This window comes from Urocampus carinirostris, chromosome 1 (assembly GCF_059441175.1).
Source record: "Urocampus carinirostris isolate Australia breed hairy pipefish chromosome 1, RoL_Ucar_1.0, whole genome shotgun sequence".
NCBI classification, from domain to species: Eukaryota; Metazoa; Chordata; class Actinopteri; order Syngnathiformes; family Syngnathidae; genus Urocampus; species Urocampus carinirostris.
The window spans coordinates 4,951,070-4,970,749 of record NC_142349.1 but is presented as its reverse complement, the minus strand read 5'-3'; the positions used below and the strand labels follow the sequence as shown (position 1 = coordinate 4,970,749).

The following is a 19,680-nucleotide window of genomic DNA, read 5'->3' as shown; positions in this document are numbered from 1 at the left end:
AATGGTAGTGCATGTGGATTCCCAGTATATAATAGGGATTCTCTTTTTGGGATGTTCTAGCAGCTTTGGCCTTTTTTTCCAAAATAATATTGTGTTTTCATAGCAATGGTTTCAGGTTATAGCGTTTATTTTCATAATTGTTATGTATGTGTAAGTAGTGTTATAAAGCAAATATGCTTACTGAGAAACAAACAAAATGTGCTCTAATCGCAATTTCTTTACCCTTGAGTTAACAGGATATACAGAAATTTGGACAAAGAGTGCTTTTAGCAGAAACACTCGTGGGCCTTTGATTCATCTTCCCCTGAAGTTCAGCTTTGCATTCACTGAATGTGTTTTACTGTGAGCATGGCTTCTAGCAGACAACAGCTTTCGACCGCATGTATTTTTTTTTGAAAGTGGAAAGCAACATTTCAGCTAGTGACTCTCAGAGTAACCTTTACTACTGTGACGCTTGTCCTTACAACGACTTAAATTGAGCGTGTGACTCCTTTGACTGCTGCTTTGGCTCCATGGTTGTATGGTTCTTTACAAAAGATCCAAACAGCGCAGTATTTGAGATCAGGGCAAGCAAAGGACATCATTCCTACTTCTCCCCCCGTAAATACTCTATGTGAAAGCCAGCAGCAGATGCAGTATTAATGCGTGTGTGCATCATAAACTCTACCTTTATTAATATTCTCTTTTGCTTACTTGTTATAAATACTGAACTGTTTTATCACGTTCCAGCCTTTTCATTTGGATAATGTGTTGTTCGGACAACATTTGCTGAATTCTACCTGTTGCTGGCCAGATCTATTATTGGCTACTGTCTTTCTTGCACTGGCATGTATTATGAAAATGACTAAATTAACCTGCAATGAACAACATCCCCCACACTTAGTACTCAGAACCCACTTGTCCTCTAACCCTATTGCAGTTGAAAAGAGAAAGTCAGGTAATCAATTGGATGAAAACATGACAAATGAGGCCCTATGGTTGTGAGTGAGTGAGTTTGTGTGTGTGCATTTGTAGGGGCAGAGCTGCTGGGAACTCACAAATAAAACAATCCGGTTTGTTATCGCATCAGCAAGCACTGCAAAAAGAAGGGAATCGGTGACTGAATGATGGATGGATGCATAGATGGATAGGCAGAGGGAGGAGATGATTCAGTTTGGCCAATGTTTGTTGGTGCATATGCACGTCTGTTGTGCATAGATAGATGGTTGATTGAATACAGGGCATGTGGGGTGTCTGTGTGAGAGGATCGTGCAAGGGGGTACTGTGTTAACCTTGGAGCTGTCAGAACAGATGGGAGATGGGAAAGGCTGCAGGGGATATGTTTGTGGCTGGAGGGGGATGGATACTATGACACATTTGCAAAGGAGATGTGGAGAGAAGATGATAGGATTTGGGTGTCTTTTTCACATATTAAACAAATCAAAATCAATTGACTCAAGCATGCAAAAAATGAATCTAAAATGATTGGATTTTTACTTGAATTTGTTTGCATATGATCAATTCAATTCCGTTTTTTGTTTGTTGGAGGGATTATACAAGGAAAATATTTTTTTCCAATGATAAATGAAACATTGATTTTAATGTATATATGAAAATGCAGCGAATTCTTCAAAGACTAAGTGATCATCCGATCTGTTAGTGACAGGGCATCACTTCAATTACAAGCTTACCTGACTTTAAACAGAAGCTTCCGTAGATTACATTTTTAGGGCTGACCTTTAACACTTTTTCCAGAGATGGATCAAACATAGCTATTTTATCGGCATTTGACCTCATCATTGTGAAACATTTCGTTTAATATTAACTTGGGGTGCAACAATCACAGTTTTCCAGGAGATCAGTGACCGTGTTTGACTTGTCAATCATGAATATTTTCCTTTTATGATCGCAGTTTTGTTTTTCCATCAAGCTGCAGCATACACCTTCACTTTTCCAAACTTGGTTCAATGTAAACCATTTTAATGTATCAAACAGTTTTATTGATAGAGGATGTTGTCTTATAAATTTAAACCCCTATAAATCAGGGGCGGCCAACACGTCGATCGCGATCTAGCGGTCAATTGCCACGACAGTGTGGGTTGATAGTGAGGCATGATGGACTCTCCTTTCGTTAAGTTGCAATGAGGGTTTTTTAATTATCATTGCGCGGTCATGACATGGCGCATTGTTCTCCTCCTGAGACCAATATGGGTGCTGCGTAACTACAGCTCTGAAGCAAAGCGGCGCAGGAGCAGCCTGGTGACACGCCTGTCCACTTCCGGGCTCGTCAGCCTATCATTACCAACAAATTGTTGCTGGTATTCTAAAAAGATTTGTTTTTGTCTTTTTTTTCCTTTTTTTTTTTTCAAATACGTCACATGATTGACGTACACGGTAGCCAGTCTGACATGTGATACGTGGGTCACAGTTGAGTGTACAACCACGGCAAAGACGTTCCGACTTGAGGCGTATGCTACACCAGCAAGCGTTATGCGTGAAAACGCTCAACTATGAGATAAAGGAAAAAAACCTCCAGAACTGTTTACACAACTGAAGGCATGCGCACAACTTGGCACTGCACATCCTTAAGTGATTCCATTCAGCGAAAAGTCATCAGAATGAGGTAATGACCAAAAAATGTAATGTATTGTATTGTATTGTAAAATATAGGCTCACGCAGTCATGTCAAATATAACATATATGGTATAAATACACATACTCAATAGGCTAAATTTATAAATATATATGTTTTGTATTTTTATAGTAGGTAGATCATATTGACATGGCAGTTTTATAAGTGGCTCTCATGCAGAAAAAGTGTTTGGCACCCCTGCTGTATATCATCTCAGCAGAAAACTTTAGTGGCAGATCTTCACTGTTGAATGTGAATACAGACGAGACTGGTAAAAAAAGCTACTCTTTCTATATATATATATATATATATATATATATATATATATATAGTTAAACTGATTACTATCTCACAAGATTAAGGAACTCCAGGCCGATAAATTGTCAGACCAATAAATTAATGCAGTTTTTACCACTTAATGCTACTGTTTTTTTTTTCTTTGCAAGTGCATAAAGCCTTACTAGACATGTGTCGTATGACCATATGTCTACAGCAGCCAATAATATCTGATTGAGAGCCGACGGGGAAGCCATGCCATTCAGACATTTCACTGCCTTAGCATGTGAGCTGGGCAGCGAGCCAGGGTGATGATGATGGTGGTTTTGGTCTGGAGCATTTGGGTTATGCATCATGGTCAAACCTTATCTGTGTTTGGAGTGGTTAAAATTAAGAAATATATATCAAATATGAAACTACCTCCTGATTGAATGCCAACAATTGTACTTAATGTGCTCTGTATTGCAAAAGAATGACCCTAGTTTTAGTCTGGAAGCTCAGGGAGTCGTTGAATTGCCATTGTATCGTGTAGAGTGTTCGTACAAAAACATCTGGGTATATTCGTGTCTATTGTTTGACATTACACACACAAATCTTTTTTTTTCTCGGAATTAGGTTAATTTAATTTATGAAATGAAATGATCTGCATTTATATAGCGCTTTTCAAGTCAATGACTTCCCAAAGCGCTTTACAATGTGCTCTACATTTCCCAATAGCGGCCTTGCAGCCATGTAAGGCGCTAACCTGCTTATTGGGGGTATTAGGGGTTCAGTGGCTTACCCAAGGACACTTCGACATGTAACACGGACGAGCCGGGATTCAAACTGGTATCCGTTGACCCCAGGACGAGCGCTCTACCTCCTGAGCTACTGCCGCCCTCATTTAAATATATTTAAATGTATCTATCTATAGGGTAGAAAGATAGAAATATATTTACTATATATCAGCCTGTGTGAGTAGCAGACTTAGATTTTTATCTCTTTGCTTTGGTAAACTGAGGTTAATGTGTTGTTCTTTATTGAGTGTGCTTTGCTTAGTAAACCAAACCCTTGATCATATTAAAAACCTTTATGCGCAAAACTTGACTTCTTTTCTTGGTGTTATTGTTGCTGATATTTTCAAAAGACTTGTCTACGTGTTTTGTCCTTTTTTTTTTTTTTTTGCATGAACTGAATATTTAAAACAAAGGGAGGGGAAATGCAAAACAAGAGAATGCGAAAAATGTACATACATTTTTTTGAAATGGCAACCAGGTTATACTTTATGTGGGTTTACACTCAAACTACTTGAATTAGAAAATAATATGACCCAGTTAAACAATTTCAGTATTAATTTGACATGGCTCATTCACTTTTGTTCTCTCTCACAAACGTTTTGTCAATGGATGCCCAACGAAAAATAGAAACTAGTTCAAATCAAATGCATCCCCCCAGATTATCTGACAACAGACTGTCAGGTTTACCGTGTTTTTAAAATATTTTGTTCTGAAATAGCAGAAGTAACATTTTGGTTTGTTTGGATGGCTGTCCATGTATGTGAAGCAATAACTACCACGGGCCACAGGTAGTCGAAACAGCATTTGTATTCATATCATATTTGTAGAATAGCAGTTTTTAAGCAATATCCACCTGTTTTTTTTCATCTCAGATGACAGTCAATTTGCTACTCGACGGCCACAGAAAATGAGACCCCAATAAAACCATTCATTTAACTGCAATTTTGTAGTGTGTTATTATTTGTTTATCATAGTTGTTATTTTGTTACAGTTGTATTGCTCTCAGTTGGTAATTACGTCATTTTGAGGTAGGTTTGCCCATTGGGGGCTTTCATGAAGATGTGACGCTACATTGCGGATTTTCACTTTTTGCGGGTGGTTCTGGTCCCCATTAACTTCAAAAACCGATGGATCTATGTTCCTGATTTAATGATAACATGGTTAGGCTTTGACAAAATCTGTTGATAAGTTAATCATTCAAATCAGCTGTTTTCGATGAGAGATATGTCCAAAAAGGCATCATGGCAGCGCTCACAGGGCAGGGTTCCCTCTTCCTGATTTAGAATCATTTGTAGATATCATGAATTTAGTGAATGGTGTATTCTGCTGAGGCATATATCCTGAAGGGAATATTCAGTGTCCTGTGTTGTGTTGACTCCTTTTATGGCTCGCAGTCCTACTTATCCTAACCATAAGCTTAGCTGACAATAAAATCATGTACTGTAGGTTGACAGATATTCTTGGAACTCCTCAGCTGTAATTTATTAAAAACATCAATCCAGTTCTCTTATTATGCTGTCTCTATGTTTGATCATTGCAACACGATTTTAATTTTACAAATCGCCTGGAGTGACTGAAGATTGTTTTGGGGCGTATCATCCAAAACGTTATTTTTTTTTTTTGTCTTACTGCATTACTGAAGTCACCAACCGCCCCTCTCAATACCACACCCCAACTTACCCCCAAACCATGATGCCTCCTTGAGCTCATTTCCTAAAGAACCTCTCATCTGCTGTCAAAATCTGCTGTTAAAATAATTGTGTTCTTAGAAATGTCTAAGTGTGCCAAAAAGGTAAAATATTAAATTTGTTTAGTGGAATTTGTAATTAATGCATTATATTTTGAATTTGTAATGAGGAGCTTCTTGCATTTTCTCCATAGATTGTGGTGGCATTAGCGGAATAAGACGTGTGCGTGTGCATGCAAATACATATAGTTTGGCCTACCGCCCGGTTCTGTTCCCCCAGCTGATTAGGGTTAATGGCCTAGACCATGAGGAATTGGTCTCCCCTTCATTGGCTGATTTTCTGTGGAGTGGGAGGGTCTTTCAGCATGTGACAGATGGCAGCGCTATGTGTGCAATTGTGGGCGTACAATAGGAAGATGTACAATGGTGATTGTTGTCTTTCTCTCCCCCACTCCACACTCGTTTTGTTTCCTCAAAATGTTTAACCTCTCTTACGTACATTTTCGTCTATGCTTGTCGATTTGGTTGCGTGTTTTGCAATTTGCATGCATTACATTTAGAATTAAAAAGAGTTCAAAGCTATGTATAGCTTTTGTTTTTATCTCTTTTGAAAATGTTGATAATAGTTTTGAAATGATGAAAGCACACAGCCACATGGATTTTATCATTACTACCAATCATAGACAATGATGCACTTTCTTGCAAGACGTCAGCCGTCAACTGTCAACTCAAGCCTGCACACATGTCTGCAACATGAGAAAAGAAAGAATTGCACGCGTACACGTTGCACAGAGGTGCATGTCGCTTTTTGCCATGGAATATATTTTTCTAATTTTCCACATTCCCTGCTTGGAATGGTCACACTTTTAAATCAGCTTTGTTCAACATGAAAATGTGTGCCATATAAAACTTAGTTTATCAAAGCAAGTGCCTAGGTGTTTAACTGTCCACGTGTGGGTAGGTGTTTGTAAGAAATCATAGATATTGTCCATGAATATTGCTATGTTTTTCCTGTGGCATTAAAAACAAAATCAGACAGGCATTAAATAAGTTGTTGTTTTATACCGTGTTTTATGTTTGTGTGTATGTGCACAAACACTGTCTAATGCAGCGTCCTCTTTTTCTTATCAAGTGCCATTACATCCCCATCTGCTGAAGACACACTGTCTCACACTGTCCTTCTCAACCCCACATTGAGGACGCTAATGTTAGACTAAAGTACCTAGCTAAGAATAAAATTATAAAAAAATGATGGCTTCGTAACGCAAAAGTGAAAGAATCACTTGTCTTAAACAGTTGGGTAGTTTTTTTTTTGCCAGCTAAAAGTGTGGCCACCCCATTTGAACAGGTCTAGCTCACAAACAATTTTTCAAATGCATTCAAATATTCCTTGTTTGTGAGCAAAATCACCAATAACTCCATATATTCAATCCCATCACATGGATTTTTAATACCTTGGCAATATTTTTTAGTTGACCTTTTGAGCGCCAGTCGGTTATGCACTCTAACATCGGGGATCCTCCGATTGATTCAGTTCTCCATGATTAAAATACAAAGGGTCATGAATGAAGCGGTTTCCAAGGAGTGGGAGCTCTAGGACATCAATTTTAAAGATAGTCGATCTGGCGTTGCTACAATACTTTTGGCTTCAAAGGTTATTTCATTAATGATTACTTTTTTGGGTGACAAAAACAATTTATTAAATCTGTACATTCTCTTACAGCAACAATCAAATTCAAAATTGGAAACGAAGGTTGTAATGTGTCCTGTTCTAGATCCAGCTAACCCTTGTTTTTTGTGGAGTTTGCGCTCCCAAAAAGCCCCGCGATAGTCAAAACCTGCATAGAAAAAACATATATTTATTCATTACACATCAGTAAAATATATATGACTATCAAATTAACAATTATACATATATAATATTAAAAACAGAATTGCAGTTAAATGAATTGTCTTTATCGTCATTATACATCAGTACAACAAAACTGGTGGGCTTCTCCTTTGAGTGCCGGAAAGCATTGTAGAGAGCAGCCTGCTAGCTCTATTCTAGCATTGGGGATCATTTGGAAGATCCAGGTCTCTGTGATAAATAAAATACAAAGCGTCATAAATGTAGTTGTTTCCCATGAGTTGAAGCTCCAGATCATCCCTTTTATGGATAATGGATCTGGTGTTGGTGGGATACAAGCTCGGTAGGGATGGCTCGTTACGTAGCGGCAAAAGTAGGCCAGACCTGGAGACCCATGTTTGCTTTCTTATGGCGCCGCCTCAGTCTCTTCCTTATCTGAAAACAATCAATGGAGCACCCGCTGGTGATTAGAATTTCCCTGGACTCTTCTGACTTTCCTCAGAGTCCGATTTAAATGAGGAATTACTTCTAAAATACTAGCTGTCTCTATGCTTTGCAGCCTGTTTTGGATGGACCCATTGACTTGTGCGCTCACCCTGGTCTTTGACTGACAGCATACACAAGCGTATCACAGTCGCGCACACACACAGTCACTTCCACCAAATACACACATTTTTTTTTCAAAGTAAAAAATAAGTCATTTTAATTGTCCTTTCATTTCCTTTGTGTTGTGCAGGGTTTCACCTCAGTGGTACGGTAACCGAACCCGCCACTTCTTCTGAGCCTGAGGTCACTCACAAGGTGGCCATCAGCTTTGATCGTTGCAAGATCACCTCTGTCACCTGCGGCTGTGGAAATAGGGACATTTTTTACTGTGCCCATGTGGTGGCACTCTCTCTGTACAGGATCCGCAAACCTGAACAGGTACAGTGTGTGAATTTTTTTTTTTTTTTTTTTCTAATTAATTGCAGTGCGGCCTGCCACCACAAAACGTTGCTCTTATTTTGTCAGGTGTGGCCTGTTCTATCCTCTGTTGTTTTTCCGTTGAAACTGGCACTAATCAGTTGGAACGAGATCAGCTAAATTGTGTATGCCTCACTGCATGCTTGAAGTATACTTTGCTGGGTTCTCCCAAAAGTTTACATCTGCAACTCTGGCGTGTTTAGCTATTAATTTGCACTGATGAAAAATATGAAGCATAATTTTGGCTATCTAACGCACAGAAAGTTTTGCACAAACTATTTACTTCTGGGTTCAAGCTAGAATTAGACTGCCACAAAAATATTTAAAAAAATAGATCAATAAACAATTCCTCAGTGTACATTACAACGATGCTAATGTGAAAAGAATTGTTTTAAAAATCTTTAATAATCTACAAGTCCAAGAATAAGTGGCTAAATTAAACATATATTTCTATGAGCAGCTCTAATATAGAAATAATGCTGCTACTACATGTGATCGATTTCAGCCAATCTGAAAATATTTTTGGGTAATGCAGACGTCAATATGATCCATCACTAACCCCCGATATGTTAAAACGTCTAATCTGATCTCTTTGTTACAATTATATGCAGCGCAAGCCTTCAGTGTTCCAATACTATTTCTCTATAAAACATTGAACAACCTCTGCAGAGCAATTAAATTGTAGGTTTGGTATCTGCAAATGAACTAGTTTCTAAAAATGTTAATATTATGTGGCATTTCGGCAGAAGACTTTCTCAGACCAATGCGATTTGTAGAAAAGGTCGGTTTGCATTCCACCAAGCACCGATTTGATGAAATTTAAGAAATCAGGGCTGTTAATTTGGCTGGCCGATAAAAAGGTTCCTGTCTTTAAAGATTATTGGTACATACTGAGGTAGGAGTAGAGGTAAGATCGGGCCTGAAAAAATACGACCAGGCCCACAGTTAAAAAAAGCCCGAACCAGCCCGCGCCCGACCAATTACATGGACCGGTTCTAAAGCAAGCCAAATTTTCACATTTTATTTGTTTGGCTTGAAGGGTGAATTTTGGGCCTGATTTTGTATTCGGCCTAATATCTTATATCTAAGCCGGAGATATGCTTTGCCTCGTACCTTTTATACGCCTCAATCTGTCAGCCAACAAGATGCAAAATAACACCACGACTCTGTTGGGTCCATGTTTAGTAGTCACTTATAAAAGTTTTACATAATGTAAATGAAAAAAAAATGTAATAAAATGATTCACATAATGGAATATAACGCTATGTTTCAATCATGTCAATTTTTCAGGTGAAGCTTCGGTTGCCCATCTCAGAAACGTTGTTCCAGATGAACAGAGACCAGTTGCAGAAGCTGGTCCAGTACCTGATTACAGCTCACCACACCGAAGTATTGCCCACAGCTCAGAAACTGGCTGACGAGATTCTGTCATCCAACTCTGAGATCAACCAAGTGCACGGTGCGGTAACATATGTTTCTTTTGTTATGACTTTGTTTTGGGAGAAAGATTAAAAGTGTATGGATACATTGATGTACACTGTGTAGTTTAATGAGGCTGCAGACAGATAGGGTAAGTCTACAAAGCAGAGTACAGTGTTGACAACCTAGTGTTTTGCACATTATTTCTTTCAAACTTTTTTGATCCTTTTGACATTCTTTTATAATGACTGGAAAGTTTATCTTTCATTAAAATACAGTGTGAGTAGAGCATTTGTACATTTTGCATGGCATTAAAACAGTCAGATGTGGAGACATTAAATAGTCACACTAACTGAACATTGCCAAATTAGTGCCCATTTACACATGGCAAAAGCAGTTCCTTATGGATATTTTTCAAACTTGGAGATGAGATGTGTGCTGCCCTAGTAACCTTTTTGTTTCACCTCTGCAAAACATGTACTATGTTCATTTTCTGACGTTGGATTCTTCTTGAACATTTTAGATCTGAATTTGTTTTGATTCTACATGGATAATGTTCAAATTATTTGTTTGGATCTCAGTAAAAAGTTTCCATGTAGAAACACTTGCTGTATGAATATATTCTTGGTATGAAATCGTACAGTAAGTGGCATTTGTCTCATATTATTAGTATGAAATAAAGCACACTTATAAGGAAATGGGCAGAAAAGACAAAGGCAGAAGTTCACTCATTTTAAACAGTAAAATTAATTAAAATATGTGTACTAAAAAAGTATCAATTTCATGGGCAGGTAAACCACATAATATTAATTTTGTTACATTTGTACATTGTTTGCTGCCTTTCTGACAGGTGGCATGTTACACAATTGAAAAGAAAGAGTAACAATCTAGCAGGTAAAAATTTAATCTCCAGAATTGGAAGCATGTCACGCATATAGTAAAACAACTATCATGGTTTTGGATGTCTTTTAAGTTTGGCATTCTACAAATGTCTAGTTCAGCAAAGCAAAGCTCCCTTCCTGTATGTGTTTAACAAAAAAGGGGGATGTTTATCTGATGAGGCTTTGATTGAGGAATGTTGCTATTTTCTGATTTGTGTTTCCCACAGCCAATTGAAACATTCAGTCTCAGTTGCTTGACTTCTTGCTTGATCAAAGCTAACGTCCTTTGAACGCCACCCCTCTCTCAGCACCCTACAAGTATTTAGAAATACATACACAGGGGAAAAAAACGAAAACCACAGAAGAAAACTGAAAGCAAAACCAAAGTCATGTCTGCACACCTCCTTCTGCAAAAAAAAAAAAAAACACAAATATGGAATTCCACAATTTGTTTGATTCAGTTCATGGATCTGGTAGTTTTCTGGCCTCGCACAGGAAGTGAAATATTGTTCCCCCTTCAAATAGCCTGGATTAAGATTAATTTCCCATTAACTCAATTTTGTTAATAAAAAAAAACTACCATATTTTATGCACTATAAGGCGAAATGGATAGAAAGGTACACCCCCAAAATATAACATTTAGTCATATATCTCTCATACATAGGGCTCACCAGAATATAAGGCGCATGAGATCGAGACTATAGCATGAACGATCATGTGTTTTTGTGTAAAAACGGCAGGCTCTGTATACACTTACCGTATATATATGAATGCAAAGATTAATCAGTCAATGTCTTGCTGACCAAAATTGCCAAACATTGTATGCAATGAGAATTGAACCCAAGTAGTGGCCATGAGAGCACCGACACTACCTCTAACAACCAGTGGTACAGATGACATACAAAAGGCATTATTCCTTATCACATTATCACACTATTTTTACTCAGTGCCAGAAACAACGATTTTTATAGTGATTCTGTTGGGTTAAACAGTCTCTCTACTTCTTCACATTTCTGTCAATTACCTCGTGGTTTAATATGCATACGTACATTAAAGGCCTTGTTAAGTATTTTTTTTTAAAGAATTTCGTTTTTCTCTTTCTGTCTTCCCAAACGTTATTGACGCACAGGTAAAGTGACTGTTAAACTTATCTGAAGGCCCTATGCAAATCAGTGTTTCGAGCATGGTGAGTAAAACTAGTGTGATATGAAAACATCGCTCATGCCTTTTCGTATGTCATTCGTACCACCGGTGGTCTTGTGGTAAATGATTGATTGATCTACCATTCCTCAAATACTGAAATATACCGTAAAACAACATGTTGTAACACGCACCTATAAATACTGATTGCATTTCCAATATTGTTCATCGTAACTGCAGTATATGAGGCATAGCTTTAAGGCGCACTTTGAAATTTCTGGCTAATCTGTGGATTTTAGTTGCGCCCACAGTCCAGAATGTACAGTACATTAAATAATATAAGTCATCTTCTATACAAATCATTTCTAAATTACTTGGTTTCGTGTTTATTTTGGTTTACACTTTTTGTGAGCATGCTTTACATAATGACCAACTTATTAATTGTGTACCCGGATGTATTTCTTGCAGGTGCTCCTGATCCAACTGCTGGCGCGAGCATTGACGATGATAACTGCTGGCATCTGGATGAAGATCAAGTCAGGGAACAAGTCAAGCAGTTTTTGTCCCAGGGAGGATACTATGGCTCTGGGAAACAGCTCAACTCCATGTTTGCCAAGGTATAGTACTTTATGTGTTTCTAGATTTAGTTTTGTATCCTTCTCATCTTCCTCACTCAATGTGCACACAAAAGACCACTTTTAATGGTGTAATCCTCTGCAAAGAACGAGATGCCACCTGAATACTTACAATTAAAAATGTGTTGAAAGGTTTTACTCTCCAATTAAAATAATAAAAGTGTTTTCATTTGGTTTAATCAATTATCCTGAATTACTTACAGTCGAGGTTCAAATAAATTGTATTTCTAGTACTTTGCTATATGGATTTATAATTAACAGTTTGGTAAAAGTTGAATTCCCTAAAAGGTTTGTACATCAATAAGGACACTTGGAATCACTTTTTTTCAGATAATTAACAATCCAACTAATACACAATATATATTATGTATGCCTATAAATATATATGTGTGTATATATATATATATATATATATATATATATAATGTTGGTGTTGTCTTGTTTACAATTTTTACAAAATTATTCTTTTTATTCTGACAACTTAGTTTAGTGAAGTAGAAACCTTTTTTTTAATTTAATTTTGCAAATACAGTATTATACAATTAAATACTCTTAAACTGTATACCCCGAAACCAAAGAACAGACCTTTTTACAGGCTCTAGTCTTTGTTCAACAAATACAAGGGCAGAACTAATGTTGATTTGTTTTTTTTTTCTTTACAAAAAACTACTGTACCATCATATCATAAAAAAAAAGCCGGGAGACTGTTTAGCTAATCAGAATGCAGAACCCATGCAAGATGCAAATCCATGAAGCAGCAAAACCGTAAAAAATAAACACTGTTATAGCAAGGTATTCTTGTTTTGGGGAAATTAATGTTTATCAAATTATTTTTGAGGATTCTTTCATACAGTAAAATACTGATAAATTCAAATTAGTTCTCTTTATTGACACTAATTACAATGAAATGAGAAATGACACTCTATGGTTAACACATAATATTGAATTGAAAGGAAAAAATAACATGAAAATGTCAGAATAAATAGGCAAAAATTATTTACCAGGTAGTGCTTGGAAACTGGCCTAAAATGGAGGTGCATCAAAATTAATAAACAGTAAGTTAACTTTAACTGTTACTTCACTCAATTCCAAAATGTAATATTTTATCTTTATTTTTCCAGGTTCGTGAGATGCTAAGAATGCGTGACTCAAATGGTGCTCGGATGCTGACCCTTATAACAGAACAGTTTATGGCAGACCCTCGACTGTCACTATGGAGACAGCAAGGCACAGGCATGACTGACAAATGCAGGCAACTTTGGGATGAGTTGGGTAAGTACATTTACCTTGCTGGGCCTTCCTTGTAACTCATGGCAAAGTCTGCAATGAAGCACTCAAATCAATAGACCTGCTCAGCTTCAGTGCAATCAATCTGAGCATTTAGAAGGTCAATGAGAACACTTACTGGGTAAGTGTGGGTGATCATGACACATAAATACACCCGGTCTCCTTTGTCTTGCATTTTTCACTGACATCAATGACTTCATTAACTGAAAAATACAGATATGAGGATGGCACAGTGTATAGTATTACAGTATTGCTTAGTATATTGTTTCGCAAACTTAGGGAGGAATGCAATCTCTGAAAATGGCCACTATAAATTGCTGACTTGACTGCCCTAGGTGCATTGTGGGTGTGTGTGGTACTAAACCCCCATTGCAAGAGTGAGGAGAAGAGCTGTTGGCTCAAGCAGCTGAAGAAGTGGAGCGACATGGACGTTTGCCCGCTGGAAGACGGCAACTATGGTAGCGAGCTTCCGAATATCACCAATGCTTTGCCGCAGAGCAACCATGCCCAGGGTCAGTACACACACATATTTTCAGTCATTTTTATTATTAGGGACACATCGATATATTTATTTATTTTTACTAAATACAAGGTACTTTATTTGACTCCCAGAAAACAATGATAATGCCGGTATGTCTCGCCATTGTGATGGTTCCTTGTGATCAATGTTGTTATAAAACAAGAGGCTTTTTTCTCAAGACATAGCACGTGCTGTGCTTGAAGGTATTTCAAAATTCTTAAACATGCAAAATGTTAGTAAATAGAGCTTTTTTTGCATAAGTTATACTTCATTGGTATATTATTTCTTTTAGAAATAATGCATTTTGAAGACGGCATGTCTTTGTCATCCTGAGCTGTGAAGTTATCGAAACACCAGCACCCTAGTAGGCCAGTCGCCAAATCGTTTTATATGTTAATTGGGCGGCTGCAGCCACAGAAGGAAAAACACAAGGCTGGCCGGAAAAAAACACGCAGTCAGCAGCCAGGCAAATCAACAACCAACAACGATTAGCAGATAAAGGCAAACCTGACCGTGAATAGACCAAGGGACACGGCAATACCTAGTCCAGACGCCAGACTAACCAGGCAAACAACATAGTGGGCAGACAATGAGCGGCAACCAGCAGGAAACAAAAAAAACGGAAAGAGCTCAGCAGCCTCGATTCTAACGGGGAGCTGGCAAGAAAAATTATACATACCGCCTCACACACAGCGACGGAAACAAACGAAAATAGATTGCCTCATAAATTGTGTTGGGAATTCCCATTTTGAAAATTTTGTGTTCCTTCAGCAACGTCACCCCTCTCCTGAAAACAAGCCAAGTGGGTCAACTTAAAGACTACATTTCCTGTCTCCCCCAGCACGTGGAATGTTTTGCAATATATTTGCATAATTGTGCGTCAGAATACAGCACTTTCTGTGCATAATTGTTAAAGAAATATGTTTGGGAATTCCTTTAAATATTATTCTACTACTGGTGGGCGTATGACCGGCTTATCTAGAGTTTTAGAACATTTCTTGTAGACATCCAGTCACCTTAATTCACCCTAAATCCCACTCAATTGCTGCCCGAGTTGATGTCGTCATCTATTTTGCGGTCTATAATATAATAAATATAATCACCTTTAGTTTGTCATCCATGTTTAAAGTATATCCATGGATCATGCTAAGAAGGTTAATATCAAGTTGGTAGTGTTTTGTCAATGCAACAGTACTGAAACATTTTCTATTCATGAATGAGAACAAACATAGGAGTGTTCGTGCATTCATATCTAAATGATACAATGCTTCTGGTGTTGATATACGTGTTTTGTTGTCAGACTCTCTGTCCAGGCCAAGGAGGACTGTGTTCAGCCGGGCGGTCGAGGCTTGCAACCTCCACTGGCAAGGTAGCCACCTTCAGAGGATCATCAGCAGTGATTACTACATGTCTCCGTCATATCAGAGAGATGAGGAGAGTCTGCTGTTTAGTCCACAGGGTCTGCCCCTCTGGCTTGGTACGCACATACACGCACGCTGTGAGTGAAGTATGTCAAAGATCAAAAATGTTTCTCAATTACCAGTTTTAACTTGCATATTAAAAAGTGTGTTTAATGTGCATAACGGTCTTATCAGTCTCCAGTTTAACTACCATATGTTTTGCAATATAAGGTGCGCCGGATTATAAAGCGCATGGATTGAAACTTTTGTAAGAGCTACCATGTTTATTAATGTACAACCATCGGGCTCTTTACACACTTACGACATATGTTAATTCAAAGATTAATGAATTGAGAAGTGTGGCAGTACAAAATGGCGAGATATCTTGTGCAGGGGGAATCACTTGCATTGTGTATTGTGTGCAATAAATATTTGTCTGTTTTTTCTTTGTTTTAATTATTATCTTTTTGTCGAATTTGTCTTAAATCTGATTTCAAAAGGCATTAAAGTCTTAAGGAGTCTTGAATTTAGCTAACCTTAAGCTGTAGGAACCCAGGGTACAGATGACAGACTAAAAGGCATTAGAGCTTATCTCATCACATTATTTTTACCCAAGGAGCCAGATACAATCATTAGCATAGTGCCTTTTTGTTTAACATTTTGATATGTTAAACAGTCTCTCCACTTCTTCACCTGTGCATCAATAACGTAGTGGTTTAATGTGTTTTCGTACGTATTTAGCTGAAAAACATTAATTTGTCAAGAAAAAGAGAAAAATGTATAACCTATCAGGATTCACTACTAGGCAAATCAGTGTTTCTGGCACCATTAGGAAAAATAGTGTGATAATGTGAAAAAGCTCTAATGCCTTCTTGCATGTCACCTCTACCACTAGTACTCTAGTGGTCAAGTGTCAGGGTTCAATTCAGCGATGTTTATCAATTGATCAATCATTGCACAAATGCGGTGGTATATTGAAAGTCCTCGTATAGTAACGCATAGCAATAACCCATCTTATCCACTGTATTTTTCTCTATGTAAGGCGTACCGAGTTATGAGGCGCACTTACAAATTTCTGGCCATACTACACTTTTTATCTGCACCTTATAGTCCGGAAAATATGGTAGCTTCAAGTCATTAAGTCAGACATAGTCTGTAACTCTAAATTAACCCAATACCTTCACATTAATTCTGATGACACCCTAGTAAATGTCCTGAGTATCTTTACCTTATCTGTTGTCAAACACACAGACCACGTGCCTACAGCGTGTGCTCGCGTGGATGCCCTGCGCTCCCACGGTTACTCAAGGGAAGCCTTGCGACTTGCTGTGGCCATCATCAACACGCTACGCCTCTTACAGCAACGTGAAATGGATATCTATAAACACCAAAAGAAGGGTAAAGCACACCCACACCGTTCTTTTCCGGTGGTCAATAATATACACATTTAAAAAAAAAAATTGTGACCACTCTCCATTACACAGACTCACACACTCTTTTGTCTCTCCCCCAGAGCTTCTTCATAGGGGAGTGACCACGACCACTAACCTGGAAGGATGGGTTGGACATCCTCTGGACCCCATTGGATGCCTGTTTACCACACTTACTGAAACTTGCAGGGTCAATAACGACAGCATCATGGAGACTGGAGGTACAAAAACTCTTACCTCATTTATTTGTGTATAACGCACATTTTTTACCTAAGAAAAATAACTCAAACTTTGGGTGTGCATACCACACTAGGTTTTATGGTTCATTGATCAGTAGAACTAGTGTTTTTCAACCAGTGTGCGCGGTACTATTAATTGCCGTACTGTGCAGTGGGAAAATATCTAACGTGTGCCTGTACAGTCTAGCACAAGCTCTTTTTTTCTTTACTTTTGCCGGAGTAACAGCACCGACTGCTGGTGTTCCGTGGGATTTTTTCAATGAAAGAAATGTGCCTTTGCTCAAGAAAGGTTGAAAACACTGCACTAGACCACCAGGGATATACAATGACATATGAAAAGGCATTCGATTTAATCTCATTGTCACATTATATTTGCTAAGACCCACAATACACCTATGATCTATTTTTAGTATCAATGCCCAAATTAGTTGTGTGGACGTTTTATAATAGTTACATATTATATATATATATATATATATATATATATATAGATATAAAACTATATATTATATAATAGTTATATATTGTTTAGTAATAATGGTATCTCTCCATGGCTCATGCGCAGATGCAGGGTGCCTCCTCATTTCTTTCTTCGCCTCTCTTCGCCCACTCTGAAACCTGAGTTAAGCATTGCTGTTTTGCGTAATTACCAATATCTAGAGGTAACGATGTTCGATTCAGTCTACTTCAAATTTGTAGTGATATATTGGTACCTGTTAGATGGCAACTCGTACTGTGAAGAGGAAACATTCTTCATATGAAGCCTATTCAAAGCACAAAATTGACCATTATGCTGAAATTCACAGAAATCAAGCAGTGAGCCTTCACAGGACCAGTGACAAATGTTAAAGAATGGAGATAACAAAGGTGCCTTGAAAGTTGTAAAAAAAATAAAAAATAAAAAAAATAAACTTAAAAAGTATGATGAGGGAACAACTATTTGGTGTATCTTAGTTTGAGCTGAGAAACAGTGAAACCAAATTTTTTACCAACTTTTAATTACATTATACATAAGTTGGTGTTTTATAAAGAATGATGCAACAACTGGATTGGTAGGTGCCATGACTATTTGAAAAAATTGCATTTTGTATTTTTGAATAGAGAAAAAGCTCCAAATACAATTCAGTGTTGGTGCAAAAGTTCGGGCTTTGCCCTAAAAGCAAAACAAAAAAATCAATTAAAAATGTTCTGAAATGGCATCTTATGCTATTATATTGTGGTCATGAGGTTGTTACCTGTGCTGGTTGCAGGTCTGCTGATCAGTAGTTTTGTGTATCACTTATGAAGTGCACTGTAATCTGAAAATGTCTTGGTCAGTAAATTCCTAAACTATAACATGTACTTTTTCTTTTATTTAGCACGGTTTAAGAAGATTAATTTAAGTGAATAAGTTGTTGATTAATGGTGTTTGCGCCGATCATCGTGACTATTAATTGCGAGATTAATCTAATTCATGATGATTTTTATGTTTTCTCCTTTATTTGTTAGAAGGTGAGCCTCGGCGTCCAGTCTACCACCACGTGCCAGTGTTGGGCAGTCATGATGGTGGTGAATCCTACTTGACTCTTGCCTTGGAGGTGACTCTGATGGGCATGGGCCAACAAAGAATAATGCCAGAAGGTCTTTATGCACAGGACAAGGTATGTGTGAACGGTCAGAAAAAGGTCACTTTTCCATGTTACCATTCGTCAAGACCATATAGAATATATGTCTCCAAATACATTGAACCTCGTATTATAAAAAATAACATAACATCTGCTTATTTTTGTATTTCTCATTCCCTGTACAAATACTGAATCTTGTGTGACATTGTTGTGTAGGTGTGCCGTAATGAAGAGCAAATTGTTGCAAAGCTTCAAGAACTTGAGTTGGACACCTTACTAGTTCACACTCTCCGAAAACAGGCCATACAGCTACTTGAAGGTACAACAACTGGAGTCAAACATCGGACGTGTTGTCCTGATGCTTTACTGACTTCCATCATTAAATTTACTCCTCTCCAAAAGTACTGGAATAGTGAGGACAAATTAATTTGTTTTGGCTGTAGACTGAAATATTTTGAGCTTGACGTCTGATCAGAAATGATAAAAGGTTAACATAATTTTAGGTATTCCTTTGTGGATCAAATACACAAAATGGTTATCCTAAATTTGCCCATAGCCATTTTTTTTTCCAGAAAAACAATTATATGTTGTTAATGGGACAGTGTGTACTATTTAGTGACTCGTATTGGTAAAAAAAAATCATTATAAAAAAACAACATTGATTTAAATATTGATTTAAATAATAGGCAAAAAACTCAAACTATCATATAACGTGATTTTTTTTCTTTTTCAAATACTCGTAGGTTGAGCAATTGTAATTTCTTCACATAACATTAGCCCCACCTTAAAGGAGGTAACATCGCACTGCTCCGATTCATATTACCTGGCCAAATTGGCCTTTTGGGCTCCCCTTAAATAATTTCGATCCATTTAAAACATCACAATATGTGTTTTCTAATGGGTTCACACCATATCCAGGCCATCGCTAATTGAAACACTTATTTTGGAAATTCTCCCCATATT

At 37.5% G+C, this 19,680-nt stretch overlaps 1 protein-coding gene across 2 annotated transcripts in view; it reads left to right on the top strand.

Moving 5' to 3' along the window:
* Window positions 1-19,680, top strand: part of zswim5 (zinc finger, SWIM-type containing 5) — a 57,221-nt gene that overhangs the window by 24,780 nt on the left and 12,761 nt on the right. Inside the window, exons 2-11 of one of the 2 annotated variants that reach the window (XM_088346672.1) lie at window positions 7,936-8,123; window positions 9,453-9,621; window positions 12,071-12,219; window positions 13,359-13,509; window positions 13,860-14,036; window positions 15,345-15,521; window positions 16,696-16,842; window positions 16,958-17,095; window positions 18,602-18,753; window positions 18,934-19,036. In XM_088346672.1, coding sequence (XP_088202798.1) covers window positions 7,936-8,123; window positions 9,453-9,621; window positions 12,071-12,219; window positions 13,359-13,509; window positions 13,860-14,036; window positions 15,345-15,521; window positions 16,696-16,842; window positions 16,958-17,095; window positions 18,602-18,753; window positions 18,934-19,036 — 1,551 coding nt within the window. Of the gene's footprint in view, window positions 1-7,935; window positions 8,124-9,452; window positions 9,622-12,070; window positions 12,220-13,358; window positions 13,510-13,859; window positions 14,037-15,344; window positions 15,543-16,695; window positions 16,843-16,957; window positions 17,096-18,601; window positions 18,754-18,933; window positions 19,037-19,680 lie in introns of both variants that reach the window. The other variant, XM_088346600.1, reaches the window with a different exon arrangement.